Source organism: Varanus komodoensis, unplaced genomic scaffold (assembly GCF_004798865.1).
Source record: "Varanus komodoensis strain SLA01 unplaced genomic scaffold, ASM479886v1 scaffold33, whole genome shotgun sequence".
In the NCBI taxonomy this organism is placed as follows: Eukaryota; Metazoa; Chordata; class Lepidosauria; order Squamata; family Varanidae; genus Varanus; species Varanus komodoensis.
In genome coordinates this window covers 10,793,539-10,816,330 of record NW_025335817.1, presented here as the reverse complement: position 1 = coordinate 10,816,330, position 22,792 = coordinate 10,793,539, and the positions used below count along the sequence as shown (strand labels likewise).

The following is a 22,792-nucleotide window of genomic DNA, read 5'->3' as shown; positions in this document are numbered from 1 at the left end:
ATTTGGGCAGGGGCCTGCGGCGAAGAGAGCTGGGAGGAAGTTGGGAGGAAGCTCCTAAGCCGGGCCCTAGCTAGGCGACGCCCGCTCCTCAGGGTCTGGTGGTCGTCTCTCCTTTTCCTCCCGAGGGACCAGGAGGAATGGCAGGCCGGGAGTAGATGGCTGGGAGGAGCGCGGCCTCCCCGTTGAATCCCCCTCCTGTCTTGGCGAAGCTCCCCGCTTCCGCCGTCATCCATTAACACGAGGAGCGATTTTCTGCCCTTGGTCCATTCACCTCTCCTTCCCTCGCCTGCCCGCTCTGCCTGCCGTCTCTCTCACGGTCACGTCCCGGGTGGCCGTCCTTTGCTCCCTGCAGGGGAGAGGCCGTCCTGAATATTTGTCGCCTTGGATTCTGCGGCCACCTTTCCCTCGTTCTCAACTTCCCTCTCGCTATTTTTATAAATTGAAGAATTGATATCCAGTAGCTGAAGTTCTCTGGGGGGTTGCAATGCAAATTTTTAAAATATTCAAAATCTGAAGCAATTTAAACAGCTAAAGCATTTAGAATAAGCTACTAGATCGATAGAAACGACTGACATAAATGTCTGTTTTAAACACATTTTAAAGTTAGGGTTGTACGCGGTCTTTCTCACAAGAAGGAAGAACAGGTTATGAGAGCTTTTCATCTCTCTTTCTCTGGGCCACTGCCCCTTACCTTTTAACAATTTGAATATTAATTTAATATACTACTTGTGATAAGCAAGTAGTGAAAGGCACATCTCTGTTTTGGCCTCCTATGATACAACACTGAGATCAAGTGCATCACTTCAAATTTGAAAGGGGGAAGAAATGTCAGTAACACTTGAGTGCACAGAGGGAGCATTAAAACACCCACCCCATCCTCCTAAAGGTTTATCTAGATCAGCATCCTGTTTTCAACAGGACCACCCACATGTTCTGGGAAATTCATAGACAAGGCATGAATGCTTTGACCTCCCATGTTTGTTGTACTCTTTAATTCCATTTGTTTGCAGGGTAAAGTCCAAGTAAGATTCACATTAAGATTCAGAGGCCTGTCCTGGAATATAATCAAGATCGAATTACCAAAAAGAGACATTTAAAGAGCATTTACACAGATGCTTTTCAGAACTGATCAGTGTGTTCTGCTGTATAAGGAGAAAGAGGTGTATCCCGGTTCTTCTTTCCACAATGGCCCAATAAGTCAGTGATGGTGTAGATTCTTTACTTCCTTTTCTGTTTCCCCTTTCACCCATTTCAAGGACTTGCTTATTTTCCTGGGTTGGTTTAGGTCAAAGAACTATGCCACACCTCACTGCTGTTTCCATTTCTACCTGGGGTTTTGGCTGCTTTCAGATTATCCTTACATTCTTATGGACTGGGGGTCTCCTTCAAGGTGTGTGATGGGGGGTTTCTGACCCCCCCCATTTTTTCATTTCTTTTGCTGGTTAAAGAGTTTTTATGAAATTCATCCCCCTGCCCATTCAAATCCTTTCACATGCAACTTTCTAGCCTACATTTCTGTTACACACATTTTAGTGATTTCTTTTTGCTGCTAATGCTTTTGAGGATTCAGCTGCTCTCACCCACTTCTCTCAAACTATTTTGTGAACAGCTTTGTGCTTACTGCCCTTTATGTGGGAAGTGCAGTTGTCCACCTTTCCTGTGTCCCTATCAGGGAAGGAGAATATTAGAAAGGTATATATTAGCCATTCGCAAAGATGACCTAACAAGTAAATATTTGAAGGGCTGTCTGACAGATGATGCAGATTTGTTATCTGTTGCCTCAGATGATAGAACCCAAATCAGTGAGTTTAAATGGCAAGAAACGGGATTTCAGGAAGATGGTATAGAGTATACTTGCTCAGAAGATGGTGGTTTTTCCTTTGCTAGAGGTTTTTAAGCAGAGACTGGAGGGGTCTCAGGACTGCAGATGCAGATCCCCTGTGTTGGCACACAGTTGGACTAGGTGACCTTCCAGCTCTGTGATTCTTAACAGTACACATTATGTATATTCCTTATTTCTTGATTGCCTAAGATTTCCCTTGTAATTTACATCTACAGCTATTTTTTTGGGAGATGTGCAACCTGCAGAAGGTGTTGCTCCAATGTTCTTGGTTCAATATTTAATATTTGTTATTAGCCCTCATCAAATTGTCATCTTAATGTGTTTTGTAGGTGTTACTGTATAGATGTATGCCTTTTTTTTAATTTCATGCTCTTCTCTCATGTCACAGGGGTAACATAGACCTGTTATTTAATGATATTTTAGAAGTCAGTAACCTGACCAAACAAAATAGGGAATTTGATGTCATTATATGCTATAAAAGAAAAAAACTTATTTTTTTTTAATGTCTATTCTCAATCCATGCAGAAACAGTCAAAGCTGAGCACATTTTCCTATCTTTTGCTACTTGTTTTTATAGTGTTGTCAAGCAACCTCCTTATGGCCCTCAGCAATTAATCATGTTCTAAATGTAATATTTCTGTTGGGTGGTGAACTCTTTTGGTGGCACGCCTATAGCACTGTTACAGCTATATAGATTGTTCTCACTTCCTGCTTTTGATTTATTATTTTTTCATTGGTGTCGTAACCTTCTAAGGTTTGTATGGATAAATTAATGCACTGTAAATTGTATCTTGCATCTGCGCAGAACTGTGTATACTTTCAGAATACCTATCTGCTAAAATAAATACGTGGCACTGTTCATCCCCAAGTGAGATTCACATGCTCATACATAGGTGATCTGTGGTCTCAGGTAGAAAATTGAAGTACAGAACTGTAACTGTAGAAACTGCAAAGGCTTTGGCAAACATTGTAGGTTTATATCTTGTTCTAATCAAAATATTATAATGATTCCTAATAGATGGGTTTTCCCTACAAGTCTTGATCTGTAGCATCTACTGTATTTCATTGTTGGTACTCCTCTTGCTACTTTTTTGTATCAAATTATAAATTTTCTGAGGGTTTGATTGGTACTTGACATACTGATTGGAAGAGGGGGCTTTGCTTTTGGAGTAACTTTCAGAAATGCATGTAAAATTTCTTATTGTACTTTGAAAATGTTGACTGTGGATAAATACTAATTTTAAGTGAAAAGTGAATGGAGGTGAAGTGTTAACAGAGGAGTTTAACATAATTTTCAAATTCTGACTCTCAGCATTCTTCCAGTGGTTTTCTAAACTAATGTGGTAGAGATTACGGGAACCATTATGACTTTGTATGAAAACTTGGGTGATTATTTTCAGAAATATACTTTAAAAGTTACATTGCCTAAACAGTTACAAATAAGACAGTGGTAAGAATTAACAAATACAAAATGGGTACTTAACAGCACTATTAGCAGCTTGGTCTGCCCTGTGACTAACATTCTTTGCATTTTAATTGTACAGAGGTGCATGTTGATTTCCTGTCCAGCATGTACAATAGAAATGCAGATCACCTAGTTATCAAGATTATGCAGAGTCATTTGCTTATGAGAATGTTGTGTGGGTCTGCAAAGAATGATGTATGAATTGGGTGAGGTGCCCAGGCTCAGACTAGAATTTGGAACTGTGGAGTGCAAGTTAGGCTAACAGCTTCTAGAAATCAACCAAGGTTTTATTTGAAAATGAGAAAAAAAGGTAAGCTTATTTTAAGATGGGTCATTTTAAATAAGTGAGCAGCTGGACTCTTCATTCCTCCTTCCCCAAAGTGGAACCCCAAAAAGCACTATACTAGTTTCATGTATTAGACACACACACACACACACACACACACACACACATATAAACAGTTCCTCAAGCCAAAAAGCAAATAACTTTCAAAGTAGATTTGCCAAGCAGATTGTAATATAGAAGGCAGGAAAGGTCTGCTATTAAAGTTGATTTTTTAAAAATTGCTGTACTGTTCGATTAGACAAGCACTCAGAAGTGAGTGCAGAATAGTTTTGGTTGTTTTATTTTTAATTCTATGGGGTATTCCTAAGCCATTGGATGCATTTAAAGTATTTATTTGCATAAAACCATCAGCCCCAAACAGTAAGAGGAAAAATTTGTCTGAGGATTTCAGTGGGTTCTGTGTATTTGTTAGTTGACAATATGCCTGTCACATCTATCCAGGAATTTTTAAAATGAGCAAGTGTGCTAACTCTGGCTTTCAAATCTGGCTTGTCTTTTCTTCAGTAAGCCAGAGTTCTTGATTTGTATGTCATAGTAAACAACCCAAGCACAGAGTATTCCTTGCTTGTTTAGCTACTGCCAGTGTTAAAACAGCAGTCGCGGACCTACTAAACCAATGACTGTATGGTTAAACTCTGGACAGAGCACCACAGTAACTCTGCTGAATTGTTTCAGAGAAAAGGGACTACAAGTACTCCTGGAAATGTTCTCTTAAACCTTTTGAAGCATTTTTATTTTAAATAAGTGGTGCTGAATGTGATACCTCCTGAGTTCCCATTATGCCATCTATCTCTTGTGCTGAATATCTTACAGAACTAGAACCCACACTCACTCATACGAAGTCATACAAATTCTTGTCAGATGTGTAATATGAAGCCAAACCACTATTTTTCCCTGGTGTTATAGGATACAATAAGACCTAAAACAGGTGGTTTAATTGTCAGCTGATCATCATGAGCATAGAATCAACAACTTGGCATCACCTATTGCAATATGCAGATTATACATCTTCAGTAGTTTGAATCTACAGCATTTCCTGTCTACTTGTAGACTGTTAGCTGTCATTGAATTGCCAATAGAGGCCTACCATACTCTTTCCGAAGTAGTAACATGATTTTACACACAATGTTTGATGCCAACATCTATTGTATATTCTTTAAATCTTGGGTATGTACCATGGAGCTCTGAGTAAGTCAAATGTAAGGTACTGGTCACTGAGGGGGAAAAAAAACTTAATGTAATTATGGTATCTGAACTGGCAGTGACTAAGAAAAAGAATCTTGGAGTTATGGTGAAAACACTGACCAGATATGTGACAGCTGTGAAGAAGTTAAGTTCCATGCTAGGGCTCATTAGGAAAGGTACTGAAAATTAAAAAAGGGAAAGAACCTAAAAGAACTGCCCATGCATCAATCTGTGATACAGCCACGCCATTTTCAGTTCTGGCCACCATGATTCAAATAATAGAGCTGGAAAAGTTGCAGAAAAGAGCAACCAGAATAATAACTTCCTGAAGTGGAAAGACTATATTTGGAACATTTTAGGTTGGAAAAGGGGGAAATGAAGGGTGTGGGGGTATTATAGAGGTGTATAAAACTGCCTTTTTAGGAGAAGCTTTTCTGTGTCTCATAATAGTGGACTCTCTAGGGCCACCCAATAAAACTGAATGATTGGAGACTGAGGACAGATAATATGGAGTGCTATTTAATGCAGTGAAGTTATGTCATGGAATTTGGTACCACATGATGTGGTGATGGCTGCCCTCATAGATTACTTCAGACAAAGATCAGATTAATTCTTGCCATGGTTGTTAAGAGTACGGGACTGGGACTCAGGTGATCTGGGTTCTAGTCCCCACTCAGCCATGGAGCTCACTGGGTGACTTTGGTCAGTCACAGACTCTCAGTCCAACTTACTTCACAGGGTTGATTGAGAGGAGGGGTGGAGAAGTATGGAAGCTGTTTTGAGTTCTTTGGAAGGAAAAAGATATAAATAAGGCTCTTGGCTGTTCTCCACCACCTCTTCCTTGGTTGGGATCATGTTTGTGGGGGGTGCACCAGGGGAGACAGGGAGGGAAAAAATAGCTTTTTGTTTCTGCCTCAGTTGTCCTTGAGTTGGTTTTTCTGTTTTTACTGATGCCCAGCTGTGGAAAGATTGAAAACCACTGATGTAAACCACCTTGGATTCCTTGCAAAAGGAAAAAAAAGCATGGATATAAATGCAGTGTAATAATACTGATAGATAAAATCTGTTATATGTAACTCTATTGTAGTGATGAACAAAGTTCTTTAATATATTGACCCAATAGCTGACAGCATATATGTGGATTGTACCCTGGACAGTTGCATTTCTGAACCCTGTTTTGGCAGATATGAGTGAGGGTGTTGCTTGAGTTAAAATATTTCACCCCGCCTTGTAAGTTATCTAGTTGTCCAATGCACTACATTCTTTCTTCTCCCTTGAATATGAGTGGGTGAGCAGTGGGTGGGGATAGATCATAAAGTATTGTAGTCTTATCAGAGAAACTGGAGTAATAAAAGCAAGAAAAGCTGCCTTAATGATGCAATTTCCCCCTTTTTTGCGGGGGGGTGGGCAAACTTTTTATCTATTCACTGAGACGCTTTTGGTGTACTAGACTGGGCCCTACTTTCCCCTTCTGGCAAAATGTAGTGATGTATAACTGCTTCCTCTCAGTTCTTTTCCTTGGATGTTAGAGTGGGAGGAGTCTGACCATAGCCACATCTCACTCTGCTATTGGAAATGTCTCAATGAGAAAGGCATAATCCTCACAATCTTTTTTAAGAGTAAGCAAGGACCTGGACATAGAGTCAGTGACAAAATGGAAAAGGGGAGATCATTTTCTTAAGATCTCAAGGACTGTGGGGCACCTGAATCTCTGGTGAGATTTCATGGCTATGCAACCAGCAGGGTAGTGTAAGTGTGCAAATGCTTCTCACCATGGCTTCTGTGGATCATCTTCAGGTAACCTCTGTGTAGTTGTTTTGCACTTGATTAGTAAGCCTAAGATAGTCCTCTGGATTTTCAGGTGACTTTTGTGCTCTGTAACAGGACTAAAGAACTTCAGACCTGGAATTCTAATCCCTTTCCCCCAAATCTGCCATGGTTTGGTGGTTTTCCTGCTTTTGTGCAGGTCTTATACTCTTCTGAAAGGTTGGAATGCATCTCCTAAGGCCTAGTTACTAACTCTAAGATCTCTAAACTGTACTATGTGGGGATTTTTGTGTTTTTTTGCCCCGATCCTTTTTGTCTTTTGCTTTCTTCCATGTCCAAGAGTAAAACACAGCTCTTGAGAGTTTCGTGGAAATTATATTCACCCCTGAGCTGGAAATGGATATCTATGGATATCTGTATTGTATTGTACTTTGTTGGATCATGACTTTTTCAAATGAAATGATGTATAATCTGTTTGTGTTTTATAGAGTAACTTTGACTTGGACAAAATATTTGTGTAGAAGATTCCTGAGTTTCCCGTATTTAAGAATAAGTGGCACACCACACAGGTGCGTTTTATTTGGTTTGAATATATTGTTTGAGAGGTGTCAAAGACTACCCCGAACATCCTGCAAATAGTTGCTGAACATTCCAAGCAGAAGAGTACTAAAGTTTCAGTATGTAAATATGCTAGTAGTGCTTTTCTTGCTAAGCAGAGACCAAACCAGAGTTGAAAGTTAAGGAAAGCTCATCTGTATGCTTAGTCTGTATATTTCTTACAGTCTCGTTCTTAATTACTGCAGAACACTATGTTAGCACCAGGAGTCATTAGGTTAGCAAAATTGTCAAAAAAAAGTATTAGTGGAATCCATACTGCACTGCACAGAAGTAGATCTGAAACAGATGGTACATTTTCCTTCCATCTTGCTTCATTGAATTGTCATCACTTTTGTTTTAACAATTCCCAAAATAACAGTTCTAGAGAAATTTTGAAGGCTTAAACTGGTAACCTGATTTATATTTATTTATTATACTTACATTCCTCTTTTTCCTTCCAAGGAACTTAAGACAGCTTACATAATTCTCCTCTTTCTTGTCCCCATCTTATTCTTACAACAACTACCCTGTGAGGTAGGTTGGGCCAAGAGTTTGTGACTTGCCCGAAGTTACCCAGTGAACTCTATGACTGATGGGGGACTAGAACCCAGATCTCCTGAGTCCCAGTTCCACACTCTTAACCACTGCATCACACCCAAATGGATCGGGTGACTACTGATGAAAATCTAGTTTACTAACAAGCTTTACTAACTTATTATTTTACTAATACCTTACTATTACTTAACTAATGAGTATAAGCATATCCTTTCCCATGATACAGAATGCTTATGTCCAGTGGAAAGGATTAAGACAACCCAGTAGATTTGCTCAGAATGGATTTATCCTGAGACATTCTCAATGCCCCTGCCTTCCATAAACCTCTACCAGTGTTTTGCAAAAAAAAAAAAAAAAGTGTAAATATATATTGGACTCAAATCCTCTGATTTAATAGCCTCCTTTAACTGGAGTTGGTGGTGTTACATCTTATTGTAGTTTATTTTCTGTTGAGAATAGCTACCAGAATTCTTTCTCTCTCTTCTACTGTCTCTGACAGTATTGATGGAACAACTAATAGTTTTCAATTTTTTTAAAAAAATATTTATTTATTTGAAACACTTCTATGCCGCCTCATCGCAACAAAGCCTCAGGGCAGCTCACAACATTCATAAAAACTACAATTAATAATTTAAAAACTGGTACCATCTTGGCTATATATATTAAAATCTATAAATACAATAATAATAAATAACAGTTAAAATAACTTTTAAATAAAAAGGTCTTCGCCTGGCGCTGAAAAGCAAATAATGATGGTGCCAGGCAGACCTCTCTGAGGAGCGCATTCCATAGGTGGGGCGCCACCGCAGAGAAGGCCCTCCTCCGGGTACTCACCCTACTATTATTATTATTATTATTATTATTATTATTATTATTATTATTATTATAACATTTCTATGCCGCCCCTTGCCGAAACCTCGGGGCGGCTTACAACATGATAAAATACATTGAAATACAATAGTACATAATAAATTACCATTAAATATAAAAATACAAAGAATACATTGATTTACAAATACAAAATTAAAATTATCAGTATAAAATAAAAATATAGGAGGAGAAAGAGAAGGAAGAAGAAGTTGCCCAGGCCAGATCATATGTTTTAACAATTGAAATGATGTTTAAATAAAAAGGTCTTTACCTGGCGCCGAAAAACCAGTAACGACGGTGCCAGGCGGACCTCTTTGGGGAGTGAATTCCATAGGTTGGGCGCCACCACAGAGAAAGCCCTCCTCCGGGTACTTACTCTCCTAATTTCTTTCATGGAGGGTTCCCGGAGAAGGGACTCTCCCGCAGATCTCAAAGGGCGGTCGGGCATATACGGACATAAGCGCTCGTTCAGGTAGCCAGGACCCAAGCCGTTTAGGGCTTTGTAGGTCATAATCAACAACTTGAATTGGGCCCGGGCTTCAATGGGAAGCCAGTGAAGCTGATGGAGGACTGGAGTCATGTGAGCATAACGCCCCGTCCCCGTCAGCAACCTGGCAGCTCTATTTTGCACCAATTGAAGTGTTCGGACTGTCTTCAGGGGAAGCCCCACGTAAAGCGCGTTACAGAAGTCTAGGCGGGAAGTCACCAGCGCGTGTGTCACCGTCGCCAGGCAGTCGTACTCCAGGTAGGGGCGCAGTTGATTAATCAGCCGAAGCTGAAGGAAGGCGTTCCTCGCTACCGCTGTCACCTGAGCTTCCAAAGAAAGCTCCGGGTCGAGGAGTACTCCTAAGCTGCGGACCTTATCCCTAAGAGGGAGTGTTGCACCATTCAGGACCAGATCAAATCCACCCTCTCCGAAACCCAATCCGCCAACCAACAGGACCTCCGTCTTGTCTGGGTTGAGTTTCAGTTTATTGGCCCTCATCCATTCCCTTACCTCGGCCAAGCACCGGTTCAGCACAGCCACTGCCTCACCTGGATTAGTGGAGAATGAGAGGTAAAGCTGGGTATCATCAGCATATTGATGATTCCGCAGCCCACACCTCCTGATGACCTCTCCCAGCGGTTTCATATAGATGTTAAATAGCAGAGGGGATAGAATGGAGCCCTGTGGTACCCCATGGCATAGCTGCCATGACGTAGAGACATGGTCCCCCAGCATTACCTTCTGGAATCGACCGTCGAGATAGGAGCGGAACCACTGCAAAGCAGTGCCTCCAACCCCCAATCCCGCAAGTCTATCCAGAAGGATACCATGGTCGATGGTATCGAAAGCCGCCGAGAGGTCCAGAAGAACCAACAGGGATGTACTCCCCCTGTCCTTCTCCCTGCACAGGTCGTCATACAGGGCGACCAAGGCAGATTCAGTACTGTACCCGGGTCTGAAGCCGGACTGAAAAGGATCCAGATAATCAGTTTCATCCAAGAGTGCTTGGAGTTGTCCTGCCACCACTCGCTCCAACACCTTGCCCAGAAACGGGATGTTGGCCACAGGTCTATAGTTAGTGGCCATCTCTGGATCCAGTGACGCTTTCTTCAGGACCAGTCGTATTACCGCCTCCTTTAAAGGGGCAGGCACTCGACCCTCCCTCAGAGAAGCGTTAACCACTTCCAAAATCCAGGTCCCAATCCCGTGCTTGGAGTTATTTATTAACCAAGACTAATATCATTCACAGAGGATTCCCGGAGAAGGGCATCCGCTGCCGATCGTAGGGGGTGGGAGGGCATATATGGACGCAGACGTTCCTTTAGGTAACCAGGTCCCAAGCCATTAAGGGCTTTATAGGTCATAACCAACACCTTGAATTGGACCCGGACTTCAATGGGGAGCCAGTGAAGCTGACGGAGAACTGGGGTTGTATGAGAACAACGCCCAGTCCCCGTCAGCAATCTGGCAGCTCTATTTTGCACCAATTGAAGTATCCGGATCGTCTTCAAAGGTAGCCCCACGTAGAGCGCGTTACAGAAGTCAAGACGGGAAGTCACCAGCGCGTGTGTCACTGTCACCAGGCAGTCGTACTCCAGGTAGGGGCGCAGCTGATGAAACAGCTGAAGGAAAGCGCTCCTCGCCACCGCCATCACCTGAGCTTCCAGTGACAGCTCAGGGTCGAGGAGCACTCCCAAGCTGCAGACCCTGTCCCTTAGAGGGAGTGCAACCCCATTTAGGACAAGGCCCAAGTCCCCCACCCCGAAGCCCGAGCCACCCACCAACAGGACCTCCGTCTTGTCTGGATTGAGCTTCAGTTTATTGTTGTGTTGCTGGAATAAATATCCTGCACTGTTTTAGCACAGCATGAAAAACAGAATTCTGGGCAGTTCTGCTGGAGTGGCTAATTGTGGTGCTTTACAGTTGCTCTCTAAACCGTCTTGTCTTTAATTGTTAATACAGAGGTAAAAGTCCATGATAAGGGCTGTCTTCTAGGGCTTCCTGGTGTAAAACCATGAGACTTCTTGAATATATAGACGGTTCTAAAGCTAAATTGAATAATCAGTTTTGTATGAACTTGCCCTTAGCTGGTTTTTTTATGAATGGTATTCTCACTTGAGAGCATTTCTAACTCTGAACTTAGCAAAAGACCTGTTGCCCTACTTTGGAAGTGTTCCTTGGCAGCTGAGAATAGTTTTTCAAGGATTTTTTTCTTACTCAGATTTCAAGATGAATTCCCTGATGGACACCCCTGAACTGCCGGCAGTATTTGACGGGGTGAAGCTAGCTGCTGTAGCTGCTGTTCTCTACATTATTGTCCGCTGCTTGAATCTGAAGAGTCCAACCGCCCCTCCTGAGCTCATATACCAGGATACCCCTTTGTCCCGCTTCCTGTTGAAGTCATGCCCTCTTCTAACCAAAGAGTAAGTAGTAAACCAACATAAAATACCTTCAAATATTCATATACTAAGTCTATTATGTTACACATAAGATAATATACTGTCTTTGGAAGGCAATGTATGGTGAGATAACATGGTTAACAGTACCATGGAGGGCAACCTTTTTATGTTAGAATCTAATAACATGAAGATATTGTTCAGATGTCACAACAACCCAGGACTTTTTAAACCCTGGGTTATTGTGCGAGAAGCAGGGGTGAAGTAGGGTGCTGGTTCTTGCTGCCTAATTGCTCCTGCAGTAGCTGGGCAGAGATAAACAACTCATGTCTTGTCCTTGATTTGATTAGCATGAACTTTTGGTTTTTGAGAGAGAGCATGAGCACAAACTCGGTATTTTAACCCATGCTTTGTTCTCTCCCCTTTTTGGTGCGGAGAGAGCTCCATAAACTGCGTCAGAGTTTTCTGCTAATGGGGCAGTATAGATATGCTTGCAGGGAGGGTTTTCCTGCCCGATGTCGCACCTCCTTCAGTCTCTGTGCTGCACCTGAGGAGTGGCCCACATCTTACCTGTGCTGGCCTGGTAAGGTGGCCCATATTACAATGATATAGGAAAATAATGTTTAAATGTCCAAATTGGAGCCAAACCAAAAACAACAGCAACAAAAAAGCACTATTATGGATTGCACATAGGCAGTGATTGGGTCTGAGATGCTGAGATTTCCAGATTATGTTCCACTTTATTGCTTCAGTCAGGGGCACTGAGGGAACAATCCTACACATGGTTAGACTCCTACAACTCCAAGTATCCCCCCAGGCAGCATTTTCTCCAGGGGACAGCTGAAGATAACCTGTCTGCTTGAATTGATTCCTGCTTCTAGAGTTTGGAAATTTAAAAATGAAATTGGCTTCCATGTGGTTTCTGAAGAGAATTCACCCTCTTCTGGGGAATTCTAATTAAAACAGTTAACCTTATCCAAGTTAAATCAGCTCTCTCCACATTCTGTCCAACTTATAGTTACTCAAACTTAATGTAGCCCATTGTGAATTCTTCTAGTTTCCAAGCCTCTCTGAATTGGAGGATGAGAAGTGCATATCAGATGATGACCTTTTAGTTTATTATAAACATCTGGATGAGCTGCATAGGGACATGTCTGATAGATTTCAGGATCTTTTTTGCTTAAAAAACTATACTGGATGATCGATCCATTCCTTGATATCAGCAATGAGGAAACAGGAATGGTGGAAGAAGTACTGATTTCACTCTAAAATGACATTGAGTTGAAGCCAAATTTTAAAAAATCATATCAAGATTTTTGGTTACAAGAAAAACATTCTGCCTACTTCTCTGAACTGTGGAACAAAGTCAAGATGTACTTTATCGTATTTAGTAGAGCAAGGCTTCAGTGCAGCTGCCTAGCTTCTTTTCAAATGAAGAAACAGACTGAACAAAATTACTGAATGCAGGGATCTAAGACTTCTTCCTAGTGTCTTCCAGCCTGATACTGAAAAAATATCTCTGCAGCAAGCACATTAATACTATGAAAACAGTTTATTTACAGATAAGATATACATTTTAACTGAAAAAATACTAAATTGTTTACAAAGGGTTTTTTGTGAAATAACATGTGTTTAACTTTATAGTGCCAGGCTGGTTGGTTTAGATTTGCAGTAGAGCAATAGACCTAATATAGGGTTGTTGGCCAAGAGGAAAGGGGAGGACAGGCCAAAAACGTTTGGGGACCACTGGCTTGGAAGAATGTGCAAGTCTTCAGCTGTTATCTATACTAGTAAAAAGTGGACTATCTGAGAATAGGTGTCTGAGAGCATAGTTATACAAGGATTTTGCACACTTATACAAGATTATACAAGTTTTACTACAGCGTATACAGTATATACTACAGTTATACAAGGATTTTATACTGCTTTTTCTCTTACAAATCTGAAGTTTTGTAGCTTATACTCATTTTTTCCACAGTTTGCATTGCTGACCAGAATCCATCAACAACTGAATGATCACTTTAGTAGGCCTAAGTGGATCATAAAGCCTAAAACTAGTGGTTAAATGTATTTATTTTTTCAGATTGTTTTTGTATGTTGTGTGGTGATCTTTGATATTCTGTATCTGAGGGCTCCTTAAAATCAAATGCATGATTTTTTTTGTTAAAAATTAGGAGCAAACTTGGAACACAGAGGGACTTGCTGAGAAAACATGCCCAAGCTTGAGCTGTGCCACAAACAGAAAAAAATGACTGCTTTTTAAAGTTGGTTCAAAATGTATGGAATTTTAATTGCTATGTTCCTTGTGGGATTCCAAGGTTCTTATTGGAGCTTAAGGGACTTTGCATGCCTCTTCTAGCTTTTAAAGGACTGCCAGGACAGATAGGGAAAGAATTGGTCAAACTATACTTTCTCTTCTCAAAGTCAGCATATACAGCGGTCAAGCGTCTAAAAAAAATCTTCCTGGAATATAATGATAGCACAGTTGATGAGATTGTATTTCACCTTCCACATGACCGATATTTGCATTAATATCACTTTGTGTTGCACTTGTTCAAAATCAGCAGCAGTAGTGAACACTTGCTATGTTGCTGTGATATGTAAGTTTGTTTGTTTTTGCAATGAAACTGTGTGCATGCGGTGCATGATCAACACTTAAATGTTTTTGCTATAGGTAAAACAACACAATGCTACTTTGCTTGTCTCAAATAAAATAATTCAGTTGAACTTTTTGTTTTTGTATAACTGCAAATTGCACTATGTGGCCAAAAGGGGAGACACAAATACTCCCAATATTATTATTGCTTGCTCTCAGGGTGATCTGGAAGAGAGTACATATTACACATTAGATAATTGTTACATAATTGTGGACCTTGACAGTGTGATACTGGAATAAAACTTGTCATGTTTCCATGTACATGATCTTGAGCGTTCTCCCATAGTTAACTGCCAAATAAACGTACTTTGGAAACTATAACTCTAAAGTAACAATTTACTGCAGATGTACATCATGCCCGCCGACCTCCATTTTTGAGGCCTCGTGGAGAACGGGTGAAGTTTCAGAGGACTGGAGGGTGGCATCAGTGGTCCCTATTTTCAAAAAGCGTAGTAGAAGGGACATGGGGAATTATAGACCTGTTAGCTTTACGTCCATTGTAGGAAAAACAATGGAAACGCTCATAATAGAGAGAGATCTAGTGATGCTAGATAGGGAAGGGAGGGTGACAGCCACACAACACGGCTTCTGCAAAAACAGGTCCTGCCAGACAAACCTTGTGGAATTCTATGACAAGGTTTCGAGATGGCTAGATGGAGGGGATGCTGTGGATGTGGTATGCCTGGATTTCAGCAAGGCCTTTGACAAAGTGCCCCATGATATCCTGGTGGAGAAACTGAGGAGTTTTGGGATACACCAAAGCACTGTCCGGTGGATTAGGGCATGGTTGACTGACCGAAAGCAGAAGGTAACCATTAGCGGGGAATCATTGGGATGGCGGCCAGTGACAAGTGGGGTCCCCCAGGGCTCTGTCCTGGGGCTGATCCTGTTTAATCTTTTCATTAACGACATGGAAGAAGGGGTGAATAGTCTGCTGATCAAATTCACAGACGACACTAATACTGGAGCAGTGGCCACAACTGAGGAGCAGGTACTCCAGATCCAAAAGGATCTGGACAGACTATGGAAATGGGTGGGAGACAACAGGATGGCGTTCAATGTGGATAAGTGCAAGGTCTTGCACTTGGGGCATAGGAATAGCTGTCATAAGTACAGGTTAGGTGACAAGTGGCTGGAGAGCAGCACTTGTGAAAGGGACCTCGGAGTACTAGTTGACTGCAGGCTAAATATGAGTCAGCAGTGTGATGCGATGGTCAAGAGGGCGAACGCCACCCTTGGTTGCATAGCCAGAAGTGTGGCTTCTAGATCAAGAGAGGTATTACTACCACTCTATATGACTCTGGTGCGCCCGCAACTGGAGTATTGTGCTCAGTTTTGGGCCCCTCATCACAGAAAGGATATAGTCAGGTTACAGTCAGTGCAGCATAGGGTCACAAGGTTGGTGGCCGGTTTGCAGGGGATGCCGTATGAGGCGAGACTGAGGGAACTGGGTCTCTTCAGCCTGGAGAAGAGGAGACTCAGAGGGGATATGTTGGCGACATACAGGTATGTGAGGGGATGTCACATGGAGATGGGTAAAGACCTGTTCTCCCCTGCAGAGGAAGGCAGGACATTCTCCAATGGAGCAAAGCTCAGGGAGCCAAGGTTCCATTTGGATGCCAGGAAGCACTTCCTGACAGTCAGGACCCCGAGGGTGTGGAATGGGCTTCCCCGGGAGGTGGTTGAGGCCCCATCGGTGTGGGTGTTCAAGGATAGGCTGGACATGCGCATGGTGGGCATGTCGTGAGTGGAGCCAGCTGGTGCCGGAGGTCAGACTAGATGGCCCAGGGAACCCTTCTGACTCACTCTGTTTCTATGTTTCTATATCTACAATGCCTTGGGTGTGGATGAGGCTATGGAAAAAGACTCAGATTATGTTGAAATGGAAACTAGAAAATAATGTCTATATCATGTTTCAGTTGCCTGTTATCATGATTTCTCCGTTATTTTCATAATAGTTTCATGTTTTGGATTTATTAACCATAAGGCTCCAAAGTATATTCAGAATTCTAGTGTATTGTGGCTATTGGCTGAAAACACATTATGAGAATGAAAGCACAGCTAAGCTGATCAAAAATGTATTTCCAGTGTTGGTATTAAATGCCTAATTAAATCATGCTGATGAACCTTTATAAATAATTCTCTTGGGAACACCAAACAGGATATGAAAGATGTATGAATGTGTCTGAGAACTAATTGGAAAGGGTCACAATGCTAATTAATTGATTACCTGTTAATTGATTACAGTTAAGTTTCCATGAAATTACAAATTCTCTGTGTTAAGTGGAAGCCTTTTTTATTGTATCGCTGTGTCTTCTGCTAACAGCACCCATAAATAAACAGGAATAAAATTCAGAAGGAAGCATGAATTGATCATATATAAGTTAAAACTGCCCAGGAATCAGAACTACCACTGCTTTACCTCAGAAGAAGAGAGGTTGTGACTGGTTTGGAGTATTCATGAGCCACTATAGTTCTTGTTGTTTAAAATAATTCTTACTACTTTCTGTTCTAATAAATCAGTGTTTTAACGTGTTTGACTATCATCTGACTGCAATTGACCAAGTGAACACTTGCTTTACTGATCAAATGGCAGCCCTAGTACTGGTATATGTAAGCATATGTCTCCATGGCTTCTTTCTTTCCACTCTGAAAATTTTCATGACTTTTTGTATTGTTACTAAGGATGACCATTTCTTAAAGTTATGTGCTAGACTTCTTGATATGTCTTCAGAAAAGGCTCCTCTTATCAGGCAGCTTGGGATTACTCACCAGCTGATTCCCAGCTGCTGTATTAGTGTTGCTAACAGACAAAGCCATCCACCATACCCTTCTCTTGTCTTTCTGTCTCTATCACCGCCCCCCCCCCCCCCAAAATCCACTCCAATTCACTAGGAACCATATATTGGAAATAAAGGCCATCTGGTCTGGCACCAAGCTGTACTTCTTTCCTAATAAGCATAGTACATATGCTGTTTCCTTCCTTAAAGGAAAAAAAAGCATTATAAACTCCAGTGTGGTACTTCTCAGAGGTTACTAAATTACATCTGATCAGCAGGGTGGTGGTCTGGATTTATCATCTACTTCCTTTGGCATGCATTGAGCAGTTGCTCCTTTTCTTTAAACTAAGTAGACCAGATGAATTGGCAAACAGCTTGGAACATTGCAAAATCCTACCCAAAGAGCAAAGTGTCCTTGTTTCAGATATGAAATCTGCCTTTAAAAAAGTAACTATATTACTGTGTTCTGCATTTCACATTTAGGTACATTCCACCTCTGATCTGGGGAAAGAGTGGGCATATCCAGACTGCCCTTTATGGGAAGATGGGTCGAGTAAGATCACCACATCCTTATGGACTCCGCAAGTACCTCACAATGTCAGATGGCGCAACAGCAACTTTTGACCTCTTTGAACCACTGGCTGAAAACTGCATTAGAGGTTAGATGACCAGCTATGCTCATCCATTCTTTGTCGATCTATAGCCTTGCTATATATTGCTACTTTTGATTACCATAAGATAGGCTGAGGTGTCACTTATAAATCTGGAATAAATTTAAGTATCCTTTTTTGTGCCTGGTCTATCAAAGCTTGGAGTGAGTTAGTGTTGCTATGAATCATGTACAGCATTTTGACAGCCAACAGATTACATGCAGTGCTGGTCTAGATTTCCAGTTTAAGTAATGGACATAGAAGTGCTATTCCTGTGACCCATGAAGGACATAATGCTGAGGTTTATGAGTGTAAGTGGTTAATTAAATCTGGATGCTGATGACGGTATGTGCCAAGACAGTAAATATTACATCAGAATTTAGGGAGGCATTCTAATACTGTATTTGGTGGTGTCCTCCTGAAGGCAGAGCATGTGGAGATGTTGATTCAGCTAGATCTGAAATGTTGCCCAGGAGTTTAGAAAGGTGTCACTGAAAGGTGTCACTTTACATATTCTACTCTGAAGCATTGACCTTTTGATAAATAACAGAGTTGACTTTAGCTACTGACAACTCTTCTGTTGCAGCTAACAGTGTAAAGAGCTGAACTGTTTTAAGTTGTCTCTTAAGTTTATTTTGAAAAAAGCACCACAAAAGAACATACCACTTTCCCGATAAGTGGGTCAATTTAGACTCTTTACCTGCCAAAACCAAACGATTCCTCCTCCTACCTACTTGCTTTTCCTAGTTTTCCTGAAAGACTACTTAATATTGTCTGTTCTTTGTCATAGTCTCTGTACATCACACAAATATGGCTGCTGCACCTGCGCAGGGCCTGTTGTCGGGAAGATTTTACAGCTTTAACAGTTTTTGATGGGAACTCCTTGCCCCCTCATTCCGGTATAAATGGGCGGAGTCCCCACCCTCTCGCCAATCTGCTTGGACTGTCACTCTCTGTGCCTTGGACTTTTTTGCTTAACTTGTTGCTTCTTGTCTGGGTAGCACCTCTATTCTAATTGTCTTTCTCTGTTTGCCTCACTTTGCTTCTTACTCATCCCTCTTACTCGCTTCTTCCTACAATCCTCCCTTCCCCTCACAACTTCTATTTTTAGAAAATACAAAAAAAAAAACCTTCTATTGTCTTCCTACCTTGTTGACTATCTTCTTCTATTCTTCTCAATGGTGCAGCGGGTGGCTTTTTGTAAATGCACCCAGTGCGGAGCAAAAATGTCTCCAACTGATCTGCACTCTCCCTGCCTTCTCTGCCTCAGAGAGGGCCATTGAATGGATAAATGTGGCCATTGCCAGTCCTTCATCTGGCAGGCTAAAAAGAACTGAGAGAACAGATTAAAGAAGATGCTTTGGGATCAGGCTCTTCTGGCAATGAAGGAGGTCACAGCAGCTCCCTCCTCTGCCACTCCTGCTTCTGGAAAGAGCACTCCCTCTCGTCCATCCTGGGGGGATACTGTTGGTACTGACAGCAAGCGCTCCACTTGGTCTCCCTATCCTAGGAAATGAAAGAAGAGGAGGAAAGCACACTGAAACTGAGGGGACTGCTAAAGTTAAGCGTCCCAAAAAGGACAAATCTGAGTGCTGTCATAAGAAGCACCCTTGGGTGCCTCAGCAGGAACCATCTACTCTGCCTATGACATCGGTACTGTTGGAGCCATCAGGTAGCCAGTCTGCTATGCAGGTGACACCACTGTCATCACCTGCCTGCATAGTACTTTCCCCTCATTCCAGTCCAGAACACCCAGAACCAATGGCTTCGGCTTCGATTTCTGATGGGGAGATTGGAAAATCACCTGCACCATCGGGTCAGGACCATGAGACCGCCATCCAGCACCCACCGGTGTTTCTTCCACCACAAGCACCTGATTGACAGCCATCTAGATACTGGGTGCCATTACCATACAGGGATTTTGATCCTGACCAGCTGGACCCAACCTACCCATGGGAGTACTACCCGGCATACAATTATTACCAACGCGTCACCGACAATCTTCATCTCCTTCAGCATCAAGGAACGTGCCATCCACATCAGCCGCAGCCATGACTCACGCTGATCGGTCTCCTGCCGGCTCTTCCTCCTCAAGCCCTCCCTACCATTCCGATTCAGGCTCAAAGGAATCCCAAGATTGGGTCCCTCGCTGCATTCCTCCCAGACCTGCAGAGAGAACTGGCCCAAATCTTCATCAGCGAGGCAATGCAGCTTTCTAAGCAACAACTGGCGACAGCAAGGCACCATGTTGATTATGATTCAAGGGCGCTTGTCGGTGCGGTGGCTCTCAGGCAGTACACCTGGGTGAGAGCTGGCAACCTTCCACAGGAAATGAAGCAGCATGTGGAGAATATGCCTTTTGATGGCACAGGTCTTTTTCACTCAAAGACTGATGACAAGCTGGATTCCATACACAAAGCTTGCCTCACTGCTCGAAGAATGGGATGGGCTTCTACACAGACAAAACATAAGTGGCCCTGGAACAGACTCAGTTCCAGCCCTTCCAACTCTATCAGCAGGGCTACCCCTCAGGACGCCAGCCTTTCAACCAACAGCAGCCTCATCCCCAACACAGCAAAGCACCCCGCTGCCAGCAGCCCCATAGACACACTGACTGTCGTGTGCGCTGACTCAGAGGAGTCTTTGGTGCACGTAGGGGAGAAGGAGACTTCCCGTGGGAACCAGGTTTCAGTGCAAGAAGATGTGTTTCTGGTGCCCGTTGTACAAATGCCCCCCCCCCCCACTCCCTGACGAAGCGGTTCAAAGAGAAGGTGCAGCTGGGAGTAGGATTCAGGGAGGAGGTGATAGTGAACTGCAGTCGGAAGGCCGTCGGGCGGTTGCCGAGGAAACAGTTGGGGAGCCTGAAGATAACGGCCATGAGAACGCTGGATGGAAGATGTGCTCTCACAGACACACGCACAGACTAGAGCAATTGGAGACTAGTTAGAAAGATGGAGGGAGAGAAGTTTCTCAAACCCGACCATCAAGGGGCAGCCCAGGTGAGTCAAAAGCATTTCATAATCTGATCCCTCTCCTTAAGAGAGGACAACTTCGCCATTAACATCATCATTATTATCATCTTCGTCGTTCCTTGTTAATGTATTTGCAACATTTCATAGAAAAAAGGATTTCAGCTCCAACTGTCTGATTTGTTGACTTTGTTAGGAAGGAGTACCTCAGCCTCACAACATTGACAATGACAAGCGCCAACGTTGACAGGCTGTGCGAACCTTTCCTTGTTCCTTAAACCCACCTCTCCCTTTTGGGGATAGACTCCAACATTGTCTCCCCATCTGGGAGTCCATCACATCTGATGAGTGGGATCTCTCCATTGTAGAGCACAGATATAAAATTGAGTTTGAAACTGTGCCTCCTCTCAGTGTGATCCGCTATACAGCAGCCTCACTAGCCCTCCTGGAAGATGTCACCGAGCTGCTTTGTAAGGGAGCGTTTCAAAAAGTTGGTCATTCAGAAGGATTGCACAATTTCTACTCCAGGTACTTCATGGTACCGAAGAGAGATGGGGCATTCGCCCCATTCTGGATTTACGTGAATGTAATAAGTTATCAAAACCAAGAAATTCAGAATGACCACGCTCCAGAGTATCCTTCAGTTGCTCAGGAAAGAAGATTGGTTCGCATCCTTGGACTTGAAAGGACTTTCATATAAGCATCCACCCTGCTCACAGGCGCCTCCTGCGGTTCACAGTTGGTACCATGGTCTTTGAATACAACATCCTTCCCTTTGACCTCACTACCGCTCTGAGGGTGTTCACAAAATGCATGGCTCCAGTTTGTTCCTACCTCAGGCTTCAAGGAGTACAAGTCTACCCCTGCTTGGACGATTGGCTCCTTGTTTCCTCCTCTAAAGTGGACCTCTTAGCCTCTATCGAAACTACCTGTTCCCTGCTTAATCAATTGGGACTATGCATCAATAATGAGAAGTCATGCCTTGTTCCTTCCCAGGTCATCAATTACATCAGATCACACCTGGACTCACTTTGAACACAAGCTTTCCTCTCACCAGATTGACTCCAAAGACTGATATGTTCTGTGAGCTGCCTCACCACAAGACACACTGCCCCAGCTCATTCCATTCAACAGGTGCTTGGTCACATGGCATCTGCAGTATTGGTGGTACCAAATGCAAGGCTGTGGATGAGACCGGTCCAACTGTGGTTCAGCCGCAGCTTCCATCCAGAGTGCGATCTACTGTACCAGCCGCTACTACCTCCGCCTTCAGTCTTTCAAACTCTTTCCTGGTGGACAGTCAACACCAACTTGTCTTGCAGGGTACCGTTCCAACCACCGGCTCCAACCGTGATGCTGTATACCAACGCTTCTCTGACTGCGTGGGGTACACACTGCTCTTCACTCCGAACCCAGGGCACCTGGCACGGCCACAAAACGACCAGGCGTAGCAACTACCTGGAGTTGCTCACTGTATGCAAGGCACTACGTTCTTTTCAAACCATCCTACAAGGTCACACTGTACAAATTGTGCATTCACACAACCCGCCCACTGGCCCCACTTTGGTGTCGGTGACTGGGTACATAGAAGTTTTTTACTGTACGTGTCTCCTTAAATCTTGTACTTCGGCTTTCTCTTGCCAGTTCCAGCAGGAGGCAAACAGGTGGTCTTCAGCTGACTGGTGAGAGGGCAGGGACTCTGCCCATTTATACTGTGGGGAGGGGGCATGGAGTTCCCACCAAAACCATTAAAGCTCTTAAATCTTCCCAGCAACAGGCACTGCACAGGCCCAGCACCTATATACAGTATATCACAGAAGTGAGTCCATTCCTCAAATTTTGTAAATATTTTATTTTTTCATGTGACAACCCTGAAGAAATGACACTTTGCTACAATGTAAAGTAGTGAGTATACAGCTTGTATAACAGTGTAAATTTGCTGTCCCCTCAGAATAACTCAACACACAGCCATTAATGTCTAAACTGCTAGCAACAAAAGTTTTATTATATAAAAGATACAATAAAATATTTACAAAATGTGAGGGGTGTACTCACTTCTGTGATATACTGTATGTGTGAATGCACAGATGACCACTCAAAGAACGACAGTTACATGTAAGTAACCTGTCTTTTTAATGAGATATGTTACATTACTGTATCAAGAGATTCAAAGGTAAATTACATCAGGAATAGTTTATTTTATATAATTTATTGCCAGTTGTTTCA

The 22,792-nt window shown here is 42.7% G+C and overlaps 1 protein-coding gene across 2 annotated transcripts in view; it reads left to right on the top strand.

The window, feature by feature from the left end:
- The window catches only part of ABHD2 (abhydrolase domain containing 2, acylglycerol lipase), a 48,585-nt gene that overhangs the window by 150 nt on the left and 25,643 nt on the right, over nt 1–22,792 (top strand). The window contains exons 2-4 of one of the 2 annotated variants that reach the window (XM_044438621.1): nt 7,095–7,175; nt 11,337–11,538; nt 17,431–17,606. In XM_044438621.1, the coding sequence (XP_044294556.1) occupies nt 11,345–11,538; nt 17,431–17,606 (370 nt within the window). In that variant the 5' untranslated portion in view covers nt 7,095–7,175; nt 11,337–11,344. Of the gene's footprint in view, nt 1–23; nt 7,176–11,336; nt 11,539–17,430; nt 17,607–22,792 lie in introns of those variants that run through there. The other variant, XM_044438624.1, reaches the window with a different exon arrangement.